Source organism: Mandrillus leucophaeus, unplaced genomic scaffold (genome assembly GCF_000951045.1).
Source record: "Mandrillus leucophaeus isolate KB7577 unplaced genomic scaffold, Mleu.le_1.0 Scaffold299, whole genome shotgun sequence".
In the NCBI taxonomy this organism is placed as follows: Eukaryota; Metazoa; Chordata; class Mammalia; order Primates; family Cercopithecidae; genus Mandrillus; species Mandrillus leucophaeus.
In genome coordinates this window covers 2,160,514-2,175,599 of record NW_012103131.1, presented here as the reverse complement: position 1 = coordinate 2,175,599, position 15,086 = coordinate 2,160,514, and the positions used below count along the sequence as shown (strand labels likewise).

Sequence of the window (15,086 nt, the reverse complement as noted above, 5' to 3'; positions counted from 1 at the left end):
CCTCCAGGCTTTGGGGAGAGACACACGATGTAAATAACTGAAGAAATACCGAAAATAATCTTAGTCTAGTGATGACATCCACAGGACAGAATGTGAGATACGCTGATGCTAGCATTTGCTCTGAACAGCCAGCAGAGGTTCAGAGGAAGTTGACGGGGTTTTGCTTTAGCTTCCTAAACTGGTAACATCATCCCCGTGTAAATACCATCAAGATAACAACAGGAACGATGGAAAATAAATTTTCTTTTGTTTTCTAATCAGACTAAGAAGATGACAAGTAGAGGTTTAAGATTTAAAAGGAAAGCATGACTGTGGGGGAGGCCGGGACTGGTATCAGCACAGGCCACTTTGGAATTATGGGAGCAGACCCCAGAAGCACAGCTTACCCTGGGTCCCCAGAGTCAGGCCTCAGTCACAGAGGCGGGAAAGTCTCAACGTGCAAGGGAAAGTCACCAGGGTCCTCGCAACCCTGGGTGTCATGTGGCACTGGAGGAGGAGCTCGTGGCCAACTCTGAGGCCTGTTGAGGGGTGTGAGGACTTGGTCTCCCTCCCAGCCTTCTTTGGGGTTCATGCCATGGTTCTCTGGTTCCCCTGTTTTAAAAAACTAAATGCTGGTGAAACAACTGCCTTTCCCTCAAAGAAAGGTGTAAGGAAAAAAGGAAAAAAAAGGACTGACCAGTGCTCAGCATTTTGCCTTTCCCAGCACAGGGCCCACCTGCCTGGGGAGAGATGGCCCTGAGGCTCAGCTGTGCCCATGGCCCTGACTTCGCTTGCACGGCCAGCAGCCATGGCTGGGTCCAGTTCCCCTTTCCCCGACTCTGCCTGGTGCCTTCCTCTGTCGAGTGGGCTCTTCCTTCCAGTGTTCTAACATTAGCTGCTCCCCTGGAAGGCAGCCCAGACATTTGACCTTGGAGCACTGTGCTCCCTCAGCGCCTTCCCGCACGCCCACGCTCAGGCCAAGAGCCTGTTCTCTTGTTTCCAGAGTGACCACCTCCCTTGGCCAGGCCCACTCTTCTCTCTGCAGCCCATCCTCCCTTAAGGCTGAAGACCAAAGGGAGCTGATGACTGGCTGCTCCTGGGCAGAGGGCAGTGTGCGGCTCCAGACTGCCTGACTTTCCCTATAACAACCAATACTAGTCTTTTGGAGGGGCTGATCTGGTAGATAGACAGGCACTTCCTTCTGCACTTGTCTGATTAGGATGCCAAAGGCTAAATGACTTTTCTTATTTGAGGAGTTAGTGGCCATGTCAGGCCTTATACACAGTTGCCTGGGCACTGGGGTTCTTCATACTTTGGGCCATGCTAAGTTGGCACTTTGAGCTCAGTAGCCCCAGCCAGGATCTCTGGCTGGCCCCAGGCTGGCCTGAAGTTAGAACGCAGGAGTGCATAGGGTCCAGGGCAGCGTGATGCCTTTCACCCTGGGCAGGCAGAGATACCAAGGGGCCCGCCCATGCTTTGGCTAACCCCGGAGCCTCAGGAGTCAGGGCCACCGTATCTCTATCAGCATCTTGAGAATCTTCATCCAAAGGCATTGTTCCCTCCTCAGCTTCTCTTTCTTGTCTCAGGCCTGGATCTCCTTTTTGCTTTCGACTGCCACAGTCTCGCGGGGTTACATTTTGGGAGTGTGGGTGCTCCACTCGTTCCCCCGTAGGGCATGAGTGTGAGCCTCCCCCAGGTGCTCTGTGGCTCCCTGTAACACCGTGTCAGGAGATGGAAGATGTGACTTAGTTGCTTTAGTCGATAATGTACAGAGGAAAGTTATGAAGAACCGTGGTTGTGGCCTGGCATTTTCTGCAGGGCCAGTTCCTCATTTGGAGCCTTAATTGTGTCTTTATTTAAGCCAGGGCTGCTTTCTTTAGTCAGACAGATGGCCCTGAAGCCTCCATTTGATTTCCAGCTTTTGCCTTTCCTACGAGGATCTAATTCCAAAAACCTTTTCTCGTGATCTGAGGAGTCTCACAGAGATGAGGCCCTGCCCCAGGGTGGGCTTGGGAACAGAGGCTTCACAGTGGGAGAAACACAAAGGGGAAATGTGCTCTGGTCTTATTTCACTGCAGACCTCAGCACTGCAGGGCTCGGATGCTCGCTGAGTGCAGACACTGAGTGTCTTGTGAAACCTCAGAGGGCCGAGGGGTTCCCTCAGGGCCTGGTGGGGCCTCCACACCATGATTGGCTCATTCTTCCCACTGTGGGTGCAGGAGGTTCAAAGTGTTGGAAAGGCTGTGTGTGTAGGAATGGTACATACCATGGGAATGTTAGCATATACCGGGTAGCCTGGGGAATAAAAGGCCCTGGCCAACCTAGAGCCAAGCAGGAACTCTGCTGGTTTGCCCATGTGGAGTTGGACCAGGGAAACCTGCCAGCGGTCAGGGTGTACTGGGGCCTGGCACCCTGGAAAGCTGTCAGTACATGACGTTCTGGCCTGGCCGCCACTGGCTTAGCTTCACAGATGGGGCTCAGAAAGCAAGATGGGCCCTGATCTGGTCTCAAGGTAAAGCACGAAATTAGTCAGGGTTCCTCCTTTGTCAGCGCCAGAGGCCGTCCCCAGCTAACTCACCCCAAGAGAGAACTCCCTGGAGCACGGGGAGAGCTCTCAGGGCTGGAGAGGAGGGGGCCAGTCGGGCCCCAGAAAGGGCATGACTGGAGCAGCTGGGAGGACTTCAGAAGCAGGTGCCCACGGGCAGACTGAGGGCCTCCCTGCTGGGTGGATCAGGCCCAGCTCTGTGGTTCAGGAGTCAGCCATGGAACCAGTGTCTAGGCCTGAGATCTGGGCCTAGCCCGGGGCCGGGGAGGTGGAGGCACCTTGTTTGACAGTCCCACTAAGACGTGATCCAGTGAGGGTGAAGGTATCCCAATTCAAAATTTGGGGTGCAGCTGACAGAAGAAGGGGGCCGCACCACTGGGCTGCGCAGTTTCATCTCTTCAGTGAGGAGCAAGCAGTGGCTTGCCTGGGATGGGGAAATGGAGAAGTCGTTCCTTCGAGTTGGAAAATCATAGTGTGCACCATTGCTGGTTCGTGGGAACCCTTAGGTAGAGGGCTGGAGACCGGCATGAGGAGGCCAGGCCAGCCTGCGAGGTGGCTCTGACTCTCAGGCTGGCCTCTCAGCCCTTCCCCACTGAGGTTTGACTTTGCGTGAGGCCAGCGATTTTGGGAGACAGTAACTTCTGCCCAGTGAAAATCCATTTCTGTTGCCTGACATCCACTGGGTGTGTAGCCTCAGGAGTGGGACAGGCTGGCGCTGACAGGTGCCTGTAGCTGTGGTGCCTGCTGTTGGCTGTGAAGTTGAAACCAAGACAGCCCTCCTTTCTCAAGAAGCTTCCGTTCCCATGGAGCAGAGAGTCAGTACAGGAACAGATGTTCCAATACCTGCCATGTTCATTAAATGAGGTGATGGGAGAGAGAAAAGTGGGTGGGAGGCACTGCTTTAGCCAGGATGGTCCAGCAAGGCCACTGAGGAGGCCACGGGGCAGGAACAGCGCAGAGCGTGCTGTGTGAAGATCCCGGCACAAAGCCCCTGAGATGGTAGTGACTGGCCTGGCGCCACTGGGTAGTGTGAGTGAGGAGGGGAGGACCAGAGCAAGATTGGGGGTACTCAGGTTGGCTCATGTGGAGCACTGTGCACTGTGGAGGAGAGGTAGTGGCCGGGATTTGATTCTGGTTGTGGTGGGAAGTTGTTGCAACAGGATGACGTGGTCCGATCTCTGCTTTAAGAAGATGGCTCTGGGTTCTGGGTGGAGGGTGGGAAGTGGGGGCCCAGGGTACAGGCTGTAAGAGCGGTTAGGAGGGGCGTTCACTGGGGCTGGCAGTGGCTGGGATCAGGGCCAATGGTGGGGTGGCGAGGAGTCTGTTTTCCAGGTTGGAAATGGCAGGCCACTCTGGGGACCTGCTGCAGATGCTGATAAGTCCTCACTGAATGAATGAATGAGCAAGTCGAGTGAATGTGTGAACGAGTGCCTGGGGTGCGTGTGTGCTGGCCCAGTGCTGTTTCTGTGGGCAGACAGACCCCGGCATCTCTGGCAGTGTTCCTTGTGATGGCCTGGGTCAGAAGGGCCCTGAGGTCCCCCTTGGTCTAGAACATGCCGGCTTGGTGAGAGGCGGCCAGCAAGCACTGTTCTGCTGGCCAGGCAGGGGGCGGCTCGCTATGTGGCTTCCTGCTTCAGTGTGGAAAGCCCCAGCCCCTCCTGCATGCGTGCCAGTGAAGCACACAGGGTGCTCCAGTGTTCCTGCTCTCTCTGCTCTCCCCAGCCCCCATCCTGGTGTGGCCTCTGTGGCCTCCCAACCTGGGTTGCCTTCTCCCACCTGGCAGGCATGGACTGGGGGCCGGGTTTCCCCAGGGGGTGTTTTCCTTATGCCCAGGTGTTCCCTTAGTGCTGGGAGCCACCTCCCTTGGCAAGCCAGACCCTGGCCCGACTTCCCTCTCTGAACCTGGGAACTGGGGGCCTGCCTGGCATCCACAGGCTGAGCTCTCGGCTGTGCAGGCAGCGCAGCCCCAGCAGCAGGGCTCTCATGCGCTTGTCATCCACTTTCCATTGCATGACTTTGGTGTGGTCTCAGCTGCACCTCTCAGGTGGGATTGTGTGGCGGGGGATGGGAGGAAGCAGGTGCAGCCGTTTTGAATTCTTCCCAGATATTTCCACAGATGGTGGTAGAGAGGATGGTTACATCACTGTGGAATCCAGGAGGGTGACCGAGTGTGATGATACTGTTAGGATCATTTTAAACTGAGGAGGGCGACCTGTAGGAGGACTGCCCCGTTCCCCTTCAGCCCTAGAAGCTCCTGTGGTCCTCAATACCAGTCTAGGCATCCCTCCCAGGAGGCCGCCCCGGTGTCCACCCCCATCCCAGCACACTTGCCCTGGACATCCCCTCCAGCCCCGATCTCCCCGTGGTTTGTCTGTGACTGTCTTCCATGAAGTGTGAGTCCTCCTTCACCTCTGTGTCCCCAGGCTGGTCAGGATGGACCCTTAGTAACCCTGTGGGATGAACACAGTGTTGACCTCGTGCAGAGGTCCCTGGATTGGGTAGATGGGGATGAGGTGAGGGAGCTGGTGCCAGGTGCTTGCCACCCTCTTACCTGGATGGGCCAGGTGTTCCCAGTCAGCCCCACCGTCCTGCCAGGCCTTCAAGAGCCAGAACCTGGGCCCTCGTCCACTTACCGGCCTGGAAGCCTTGTCTGTTTGTGTCATTTTGATGGGGAGTGTTGGGGGTTCCTTTCAGAAGTTAGAGCCTTCTGTGACAAGCTCATTTCTCTGGGCCTGAGAGCTCCTTTCACCATTGTACGATCAACCCCTAGCACAGCCCGCCCAGAAAGAATCACCACCCCGTGCCCACTGAGCGAGTGGGCGAGTGAGTGAGGGAGCCTCGGAGCACTTGAGGCAGAGCTGCTTCCTGGGGCTCTGGCTGGGTAGTCTCTGCTCATGAGAGGACCAGGCAAGCCTCTTGACCTGGGTATCACCTAGCATGAGGAACCCCCAGAATATTCTACACCCAGCTTACTGCGTAGCCGTGGAGCAAGTACCCTGGATTTGGGGTTCTTCTAGGCCTCGTTGGCCTATTTTCTGCCCAGTGGCCATAGCGTTCAGTTGAGGGTAGGCGGGGGGCATCAGGAAAGATGTAGAATGTTTACAGTGGAAAGGAAACTATTGTGGAAATACAGTGCCAAGGAGTTCAAAAGCCATCGCTGTTATGTTGAGACCAAGTATAACCCTTGAGTTTCTGTTTCAGTTCAGAGAAAATGCCTCAGGGGGCCTCAGTGTAGCCACAAAACAGTCTGCAGAGCAGAGGCCAGCCCTTCTGAGCTCTCCCCATGCTTCTCACCAGAGCGGGAGAGCTGTTCTCCCTGGATCTGGAAGGGAGGGGTCTCGGAGTCGGACCTGGGGCCCTCTGCTCCCTACTTGAGGTTCTTTGTGTCCCCAGGGAGGTCCCCTCCTCTTTTGGTGTCTTCTCAGCCCAGCTCAAGGAAGCTTGTTCCACTGTTTAGCATCCATTCTGCCCCTGGGCCGCCTCCACATCTCTTATGTGGAAAAATCCCCTCATGTCAGAAGTGATGGGGCTTTCTGTGTATTTTCAAAGCCCATTAACTCAATGGACTCCATAACTCACTAGAGACTTGGGACAAAAAGTCTGGGCCTAATTCTGTGCAGATGTTTTCTCTTTGAATACCTTTTCCTCCTTTCCCTGATCTGACATTGGCAAAGGACAGTCACCCTTTTATTGTGACTTTAGAAGGGATCAGTAGAGAGTCAGTGCAAAACATGCTTCCTATGATTTGAAGAGTGAATAGCTTTTCTGGTTGTTTTCAGCACACGCCAAAGAAGATGAGTCAAGGACCTACACTTTTCTCTTGTGGAATTATGGGTAAGTACTCAAGGCCGTCCTGGAAGCTGTCCTCCTAGTCCTTCCAGCCAGGGTCTGAGTCCTCCAGGTGAGACGCTCAAAGCACTTTCTGGACACAAGTTCAAAAAGAGCAGCCCCGGGACTCTTCTGTGTGTTTTAACTATTTTGGTCCCCTATGGTGCCTGAGTGAAGGGACGGGCACTAATGTGTGGTTTACAACTCCAACACTGAGAATTTCTGTCTGATGATTAAAGTAATTCATGTTGATTTTTTTTCATTCAGAAAATGCACAATAGTGTAAAGTATGCAGTAAAAATCTCTCATAGCCCCAATGCCCAGGGAGAGTTACTGTTGATGTTTTTGTGTATGTTTATGTTCTTAGCATTTTTTATATAGCCCACTGCACGATGAACATATAATTATGTAAAACTATATTCGTTTGCTGTTTTCACTTGGAGTAGTTACCATCATCTTCCCACAGCATTAAAATTGTTCATTCCATGCATGTTAATGGTTTACAGTGCCGCATTGTGTGGTAAGTGTGTCAGGATGTCTTTAGTGATGTAACTACATCTAGGCTGGTGGGTCAAGGGGCTGTTTTATTTGCTGTTGTGATGAACAGTGACTGTGTAAGTGCCTAACTCCTTGTCTGCCTTTGAGATGATTTGCTAGGATAGTTTACAGGAGTGGAATAGACAGGCTGGAGGGCAGGGGCATTTTTAAGGCTCTTGATTCATTTTGCTGACATGCCTTCCAGAGAAGATTGCCTTGATCTTCTGTTTCTGTGCAAGTGTGAATTACTGTTTTTTATAGGGGGCAAAAAAGATTACCATTGATTATGTTGATTTCTTGATGCCTCAGGTGATTGGGCATTGTTTGACCTCTCAGTGTCCCTCTGTGGCTCTCCTTGCCCACCTTTGGGGACGTCTTGCCGGATGAGTTTCTGTAACGTCTATGTGGACTCAGAAACCACTCTTGAATGATGGATGACGACTGTGGGCTTTCAGATTCGAAGGTTACTTTGGTCAGACCTCAGAGTTTCCCTTGCCTTTCCTTCTCGGTCCTTCCTGCACGTGAGGTGTTTTGTTTTTCTTCTTCAGATACAGTTGCTGTAGATGAGGCGATATGTTAGATTGAGCCCTGTGCCAGGCTTCGTACATGCCGGGCCCCGCTGGCTCTGCCAGCGGCTTCGTGCACATACGAGAGAACTGAGGTCTAGTGAGGTGGCCTTCTGCAAGCTCCCTCAGTAGGCGGAGTTGGACTCAGGTGGGCGATGAAGGGAGATTGTTTTCTTCTCAACCATATGCCATGGCTCTGGGACATGTGGCGGTGCTCTTGATGCTGCTGCTGAAGAAGATGGAGACAGGGAGATCAGCTGGCCCTGGTTTTCCGTATGACATACTTCGGAGGCCCGTCCCCACAGGATTGAATACCTCCCCCATGGTTTACGGCTTTCAGCAAACCCTCAGTGCCCCAGACACATAGCTCAGAAGCCTGCCTCATTGCCTGCTTCCTGGGACAGCCTCACCTTTGAGCTTCCTTCCTGTGTCATGCTGGGAAAGAGAGAGAGGCCCTGGCATGCCCAAACCTTCAACCCTGCCTAAACTTTAGCTGTCAACCGGGCCAGACCAGTAAACTGGGTTGTGGAGATGTTGGTCTTTATTTCAAGGATTTCTAGTCTTTGCACTATGTAAGTTACAATAAGGTGAATGTGTGGTGGGTTTGTGATGGCAGAGAGACTCACCCTTGTAGGGGCAGGTCTTGAGGCCCAGGGACCAAGGCAGAGGCCCCGGGGAGAGGAGGTCTGTGGGGAAAAGCCCAGATGGCCCAGGAGAATCTATCGGAGGCTGCGGAGCCCAGCAACCTGCTTTCTACCGGGGAGGCCGTGGTTTCCAGGAGGGACTACGCTGTGTCTCCAGACTCCTGTTTACAGAGTGACTCTTTAGGAGGTGCTGGCGGGGTCCCAGTGCCTCCGTCCCAGGCTCTTCTCCTCTTCAGCATGGTCCTGTGTTCCTTCTGCTCTGTGGAACAGTGCCAGGGCACTACGAGGCAGCAGAGGGAGAAGCGGGGAGCTGTTGTACTGGTGGGAGGTCTTTGGAGTCCCCTCGTTCTCCTCTGCTGCTCTCTGTCTATGGGCCTCATCTTTCTGTTGCTCAGCCCCTCCCTGATTCAGGAAAACCCTGACCTGCACGGCTGTGCATCACTGAGGTGTTTCACTGACCGCATTTCGTTTCGTTTGCAGTGACGTGCTGTCATAGATACGACTTGAGCACCTGCTGTGTGTCAGGCACCTGGTGAGGGATAGAGTGGATCAGACCCTGCCCCTTCCCTCAGGGAGGTTTCTGTCTGGTGGAGGAGAAAGATCAATGAACAGTGAATTCCGTGCTGCTTAGGCTAACTTCCACGAGATGTGGAGGCCCTTGAACTATGGGGATACCACCCCGTCTTCCTGGCTAGGTTTCCTCACCTTGCAAATTATGGGGATTTAAGGTGACGGCCACACACTAGCGCACATCCTCCCTCCCGCCTCTGTCCCTTTCCTGCACTTGCTGGGAGAGAGGGGTCAGCAGTCAGGAGCCTTACCCTGTGCACTCTGTCTAGTGGAAGCTCAGGTTACCTCTCCAGCCCTTCTGGTGCTCCGTGAACTGGGAGTGCACCCCAGGCAGCAAGATTTCATCAGAGGTGTACCTGCTTTTCTTTTCTTTTCTTTTCTTTCTTTCTTTTTTTTTTTTTTTTTTTTGAGACAGTCTCACTGTCGCCAGGCTGGAGTACAGTGGCATGATCTTGGCCCACTGCAACCTCCACCTCCTGGGTTCAAGCAGTTCTCCTGCTTCAGCCTCCTAAGTAGCTGGGATTACAAGCGTGTGCCACCACGCCCAGCTTATTTTTGTGTTTTTAATAGAGACGGGGTTTCATCATGTTGGCCAGGATGGTCTTGATCTCCTGACCTCGTGATCTGCCTGCCTCAGCCTCACAAAGTGCTAGGATTACAGGCGTGAGCCACCGCGCCTGGCATGCCTGCTTTTCAACAGTGGGGAAGAGAATACTCTGAGGGGCCGGCTGGACTTTTCAAGAGGGTTTTGGGCCCTTCTAGCTCTTGACAATGCTGTGCAAAGATAAAACACCAAATTATCATAATCACCAACCCCCAGCCTGTCTCCTGAAGATAAAAGATTCATGTTCTGGTGCTGATCAGTGGAATTCTCCCATGAGAGCTGGGGACAGTTAGTCCTGTGACTCAGGATTTTTTCCTCCTGAGCCCCCATACCAGGGTCCTTGCTGGAAGCCAGTATGAGTTCAAGTTTCCCGAATGTTCTGCAGAAAATCTGGGCAAGTGCAGTAGAGCAAGGAGCACAGCACCCTGGTCACTTCCTAAAATGCCACCGTTTCAAGTAGCTCAGCCTCTTCTGCACCCACTTAGATAAAACACGTAACTAATATAAATCGAATACTCACAACAATGCCTTTTTAATTTTATTTTTGTTTTTTTTTGTTTGTTTTTTTTGAGATGGAGTCTCGCTCTTTCTCCTAGGCTGGAGTGCACTGGTGCAGTCTTGGCTCAGGGCAACCTCCACCTCCTAGGTTCAAGCAATTCTTCTGCCTCAGCCTCCCGAGTGGCTGGAATTACAGGCGTCTGCCACCATGCCTGGCTAATTTTTGTATTTCTAGTAGAGATGGGGTTTCACCAAATTGGTCAGGGTGGTCTTGAACTCTTGACCTCAGGTTATCCACCCGCCTCAGACTCCCAAAGTACTGGGATTACAGGTGTGAGCCACGGCGCCTGGCCTATGCTTTTTATTTATTTTTTTAATTAAAAGCACTTCACGCCCTATAATTGCAAGCTGGATACCAGGCCCCTCCCCACTCTTATCCCCTACCCCAGTTTAGGAACTTGATACAGAGAAGTGGTTTTGTGCTTCTCAGTGTGGAAGAGAACAAAGCCAGCATGGAGTGTGGATGGGAGAAGCAGAGAGGGTAGAGCTGAGCACTGCCCAGCCAGCCCTGCACCAGGATTGAGTGCCCCTTACTAGGGTGCCAGCTCAGTCCCCACCACAGGGCTCCTGCCAGCAGAGGCTGTTTTGACTCTTGGCTTCCTTTCTCGTCTCCCAGAGCATCCCCAGCTCACCTTCTTTGCTGAAATGGAATTTCCTCTACAAAGCTGCTCTGGGAAAGAGCCATTTATATGACTGGTTCTTGTGCTCTCGACACAGGAAACATAGGTCAGGTGGCAGCTCCGTGGTGCGGCCCACCCACTGGACAGCCGACTGGGCGAGGGAGCCAGCCCTTGCTCCTGACTCTGATTTCTAGTGGGTACAAAGAGGGGCCCGGGCTGTGGCTGAGAGTCATCCTGTGTGGGGAGAAGCAGGGCCACATGTGGACTCTCAGTCCAGGCTCCCTCCACATCTTCTGCCATTTGCAGTGAGGGACCCAGGGTCACACGTGTATTAGTTTAATCTTTTTTGGTGAAACAGGCAAGTGGAGTGAACGCAGTCTCCATTCACCACCCTTGGCTAATTGCAGCCATTCAGTGCATTTGTATTGTAGGGACAATAGGCACCACACATTCCATTTTCCTCAGCACTCAGGCGAGGAGGAGACCTGGAAATCACTCATATGTAAGAAAGCGAAGGCAATACCAATTATTTTAAAAAGGCTACTAGGAAAAGTCTTGTAAATACAAGTCAGTGGACAGAGAACAAAACAATTCATGTGCTAAAAAAAATTGGATGGAAACCCATAATTACTTTAGGAGTTATGGTAATAAATTATTTATTAATGTAAATTATTTCACAGGCAAAGAACATAGAGGAAACTTGAGCAGAAGGATCATACATTATGTATAAAAAGGAATTGTAAAAATATTATAGCAGCCCTCCTTGTGCCGCCCCAGTTCAGGTTTGTCCGCATTTTAATTATAAGCTCTTACTTTCAGGGTTTAATTACTTGGCTGTTAAAGTCTACTCTGTACATAAAAGGGTTGTTCCCTGGGGCACTCTCTGTATTAATTTCTACAGGGTAAACCAGTTGGCTGTGTTGAGCTGGGGAGGACTAAAAGATTTTGCTTTGAGATTTGGTAGCTTTGGTCTTTAAACTCAGCCACTGTTTGTCATGGAAAGTGGAAAGTGATTGCACGTTGTAGGAAAAGGGTGGCCATCAGAGCTTGAGTGTTTTTGATTCTTAGAACAAATAAACAAATGAATGAATCAAAATGAATGACAGCAATAACAAAATCAGAGCTTCTCAGGCCCAATTTTTGGTCTCTGCCACTTTTTCTGTTTTGCAGAGACAACCATTTTGAATGTGGTCATTGGGCCAGGTCTTCCAATAAGAGACTGCGTGTTAACCAGTATAGGGTAGAATGAGATTTGTTTTCATTGAAAAAAAATTATATCCATATATAAGTGTGTGTGTGTGTATATATATATATGTATATGTATATAGGATTTTTTAAGGTTTACTTTATTATTTTTATTTTTATTATGGTCATATGTGTGATTTTTAAAAATCTCTAAAATAGTTTGTCCATGTAGGGTATTTAAATTCTTCCTTGTACCATTCTTTGGTTTCAGGCAGTGTTTCAGGAATAATAAAGCACAGAATGGAAGTGGATGTAAAATGTGGTTGGCACATGACAAGTGTTGCCAGTGACAAGTGAAAACAGAGCTTCCCAGGGCTGCCTTCTTACCCAGGTTGGGCTGACTTGATGGGGAGGGAACCACAATAGTGCCAGAGGACAGGTGCCACTGCCAGCCTATCTGGGTGCCATGCCTTCCACATGAAGAGATGGTCAAGTTAGGCAGCCTGGCCCAACTGCAAGAGCATGACCTTGGGACTGCAGACTCTTTTGACATCCGGGCTCTGTCATTTGCTGGATGTGTGTCCATGGGGGAGATGTGACATCGTTCTGAAGCCCAGTCTCCCCATCAGTCAGATGGGGACTGCTGTGACAGCCCATGAGATGAATCACGTGCCTGGGATGCACATTCATGCTCTTCCTCAGCTTCAGCAAGGACCCTATTAGAGTGTTAGCTGATGAACAGTAAATACGCATTTGTTGACAGTTTCGTGAAAAGCTCTGCCTGTCGCCAGTTCCCTCATCTGTTTAATGGCACCCAGCTTTGTTGTGCACATCAGTTGAGAGATGCATCACCAGCAGCTGCCCGTTTCCCATGCTCTGTGCACACCCACAATCAGGATGGAAATCCAGAGGAGATGGACCAAACTGACCTTGTTGTCCCTTCAGAGTTCTTTGCCATTGCAAATACTAGCTGTTCCCTTACATTTATGAATGCCTGGGGGGTGGAGTAGGAAGTCCCGGTCAGAACCGAAAGGGCTGTCATGAGACCCTAGTCTACTCCACCTTGTGCAGATCGTGAGATTGAGGCCCCTGTTCCCAGTGCCCCATCTGGTATGGTTTTTAACCTTGAGGATCCCACCGGGCATCTTTTTGTCAGAGCCAAGACTTCCCAGAAGCAGCGGCAGCTGCCATGGGCCACCACAACTCTGCTGGTAAGGGCAGGGCCCTGGCAATGGCTCTGAACCCCGAACTTTGTCCTTAGTAGCCTCTGTCACCTCCCAGAGCCCTGCAGACCCGCCTTCCTTCTTCCTTGGATGTGGGTCCTGATGGAGCGCTGTCTCTAGCCATTCGAATTCCTTGTGCCTTGTGTGAGGAACTTGGTGTCCTGTGTTGCTGTCCCCCAACCCAGGACACAGCTGCCATTTTACAGTCCATCTCAGGTGCGTGGGCAGGACCTGAAGCTAAGGCTTGGCAGGCAAAGCCCGAGGACCTTTCATTCCTGACACTGCTCTGAATTGAGTCTCCTTCTGGTCATATAAGCAAAGAGACCCTCCAGGGAGCCAGAGGCTCTCAAGTCCATTTAAAAACAGATGAGACAATCATGGGGGAGCTCATGTCATTGCCCTGCTTGTGTCCCCCGCACCCCCACGTTCTTTTCGTAAGATCAGTTTAGCAAAACCACCTTCAGAAAGACACCTCGGCTCTCTTGATTTTCCCATTGGTGATTTGGTGAGCTTCTCCCCAAACCAAGCATAGAATCTTTGTGGCCCTGAGGCCAAGTTCACACAACCCAACCCACAGGGCAGGGGAGAGATACTCATTGTCAGCACAAGTAGATAGGTGTGAAATGTAAGAATGAGTCAGCTGGTCCTGATCTGACAGCAGGCTTGCTAATTGGGGCATTTTGTATCTTGGTCTGTACTTGAGGTGCTTAACCTTTTCTGGAAACCACATTCTGCTGTACTTATGTGACCATAAGGCACCATTGAAAACATAGTACAAGCTCTCCAGGGCTATAAAGCTCCTCTATCTTTTGAATATATGAAGGCTTATAGTCCCCCAAGAATCTGGGGCCCTGGGAATTTTCCTTCAAATTTAAGGGTAGAAATGGAAATAAGAACATTTGAGGTCAAATACCATTCGTGTTCCTCTGAGTGTTTTTCTTGCTTCGAGCTCTAGGATCTGTGCACACAGCAGTCTTCTGCCCTTCTTAGTCAAACAGTGACAGGACCAGAGCCTTGTGAGTGCAAATTTGGGGATTTGGGTCCTTGTCTCTGCATATGTAGATATCTCATTCTCCTGTTCTTTGGGGCATAATCAAAAGTCAGAAACTGCAAGCTCAGTCATCAAGCCTCAGCTTTGGAAGAGTCTAGTCTGTCCAAGACTGTGAGAGAACTGGGCCCGAGGATGCTTGTGTGGCTCACCCTCCCATCTGCAGGCAAAGGCTCATGTGTGTTTGCGCTACACACAAATACACATGCTCTCACGTATGTATAATTTCAGACTTGTGAAGATAATGCTCACTGGGGACACGGAGAAGCTTTACATGCCCTAAAGGCTAAAGCAACAGGCACAGCATAGAACTGAATGGGCTGTGGGCTGTTGCGCCCTGCTCAGGTCTGCCAGCGGCTTGGTGTCAGGCTGCAGGTGGATGGGGGCCCTTCTGTGTATCTTTAGGACACAGCTGATGGGCCATTGCGTGTTCTCAGGGAGAAAGTGGGAGGCTTTACACTCATCTTGTTCACAGGAGTAAATTAGCTTCTAAGGCCTTTGCTAGTGGCTCTCCATCGAAAGCACGTTGTGTAGCTTGAGAAGGAGGCCCTAAGGATCCTCATCCTGTCCTGTGAAACTTCTAAGTACTTGAAGGGTGAAGTGATCCTTCTCCATTCTTCTTCCTGGAATTGGCCCAAACCGAAACATAAAACACCAACTTTCAGTGATGTTATGAATTCAAATTTGTAGAGACCAGAATTGTCAATCCTCCTGAAGCTTCGGGGCAGTGGGGCTGGATGGTCTGGATGGGCTGCCATTCTGACAGATGTTTGAGAACTCAGGTCTCCATGTCATCCGCTTTCCAGAACAGCATTTCTCAACATTTTTGCATTGAAATAACCTGGGGAGCTTGTTAAGATGCAAATGCCTACCCAGAGAGATTCTGATTTACCAAGTCAGAGACGGGGTCTAGAAACCTGCGTTTTAACAAACACCCCCAAAGGATGCTCCTGTAGGTGGCCCAGAAGCCACACTTTGAGAAATCTTAGTCAGAGAAGCCAGGTTTCCATTCCAGCCAGATTCTACAGAGGCTGGCACCCAGTTGCAGCTCTGGTTGAGTCAAGCCTCAGCTAGGAGAGCGTTTTCCAGTACCGTTAATTATCCTTATGATGACTGCTGCTTTTGAGAGCCTACTCTATACCCTGTATGAGATGCCTATTTAATTCTCGTAATAGCTAT

General features: G+C 51.1%; 1 protein-coding gene across 1 annotated transcript in view; it reads left to right on the top strand.

Annotated features, from left to right (window-relative positions):
- Nucleotides 1-15,086, top strand: part of FAM53B (family with sequence similarity 53, member B) — a 120,858-nt gene that overhangs the window by 40,320 nt on the left and 65,452 nt on the right. Inside the window, exon 3 of the mRNA XM_011986421.1 lies at nt 6,304-6,358. Within this exon, the coding sequence (XP_011841811.1) occupies nt 6,304-6,358 (55 nt within the window). The remainder of the gene's footprint in view (nt 1-6,303; nt 6,359-15,086) is intronic.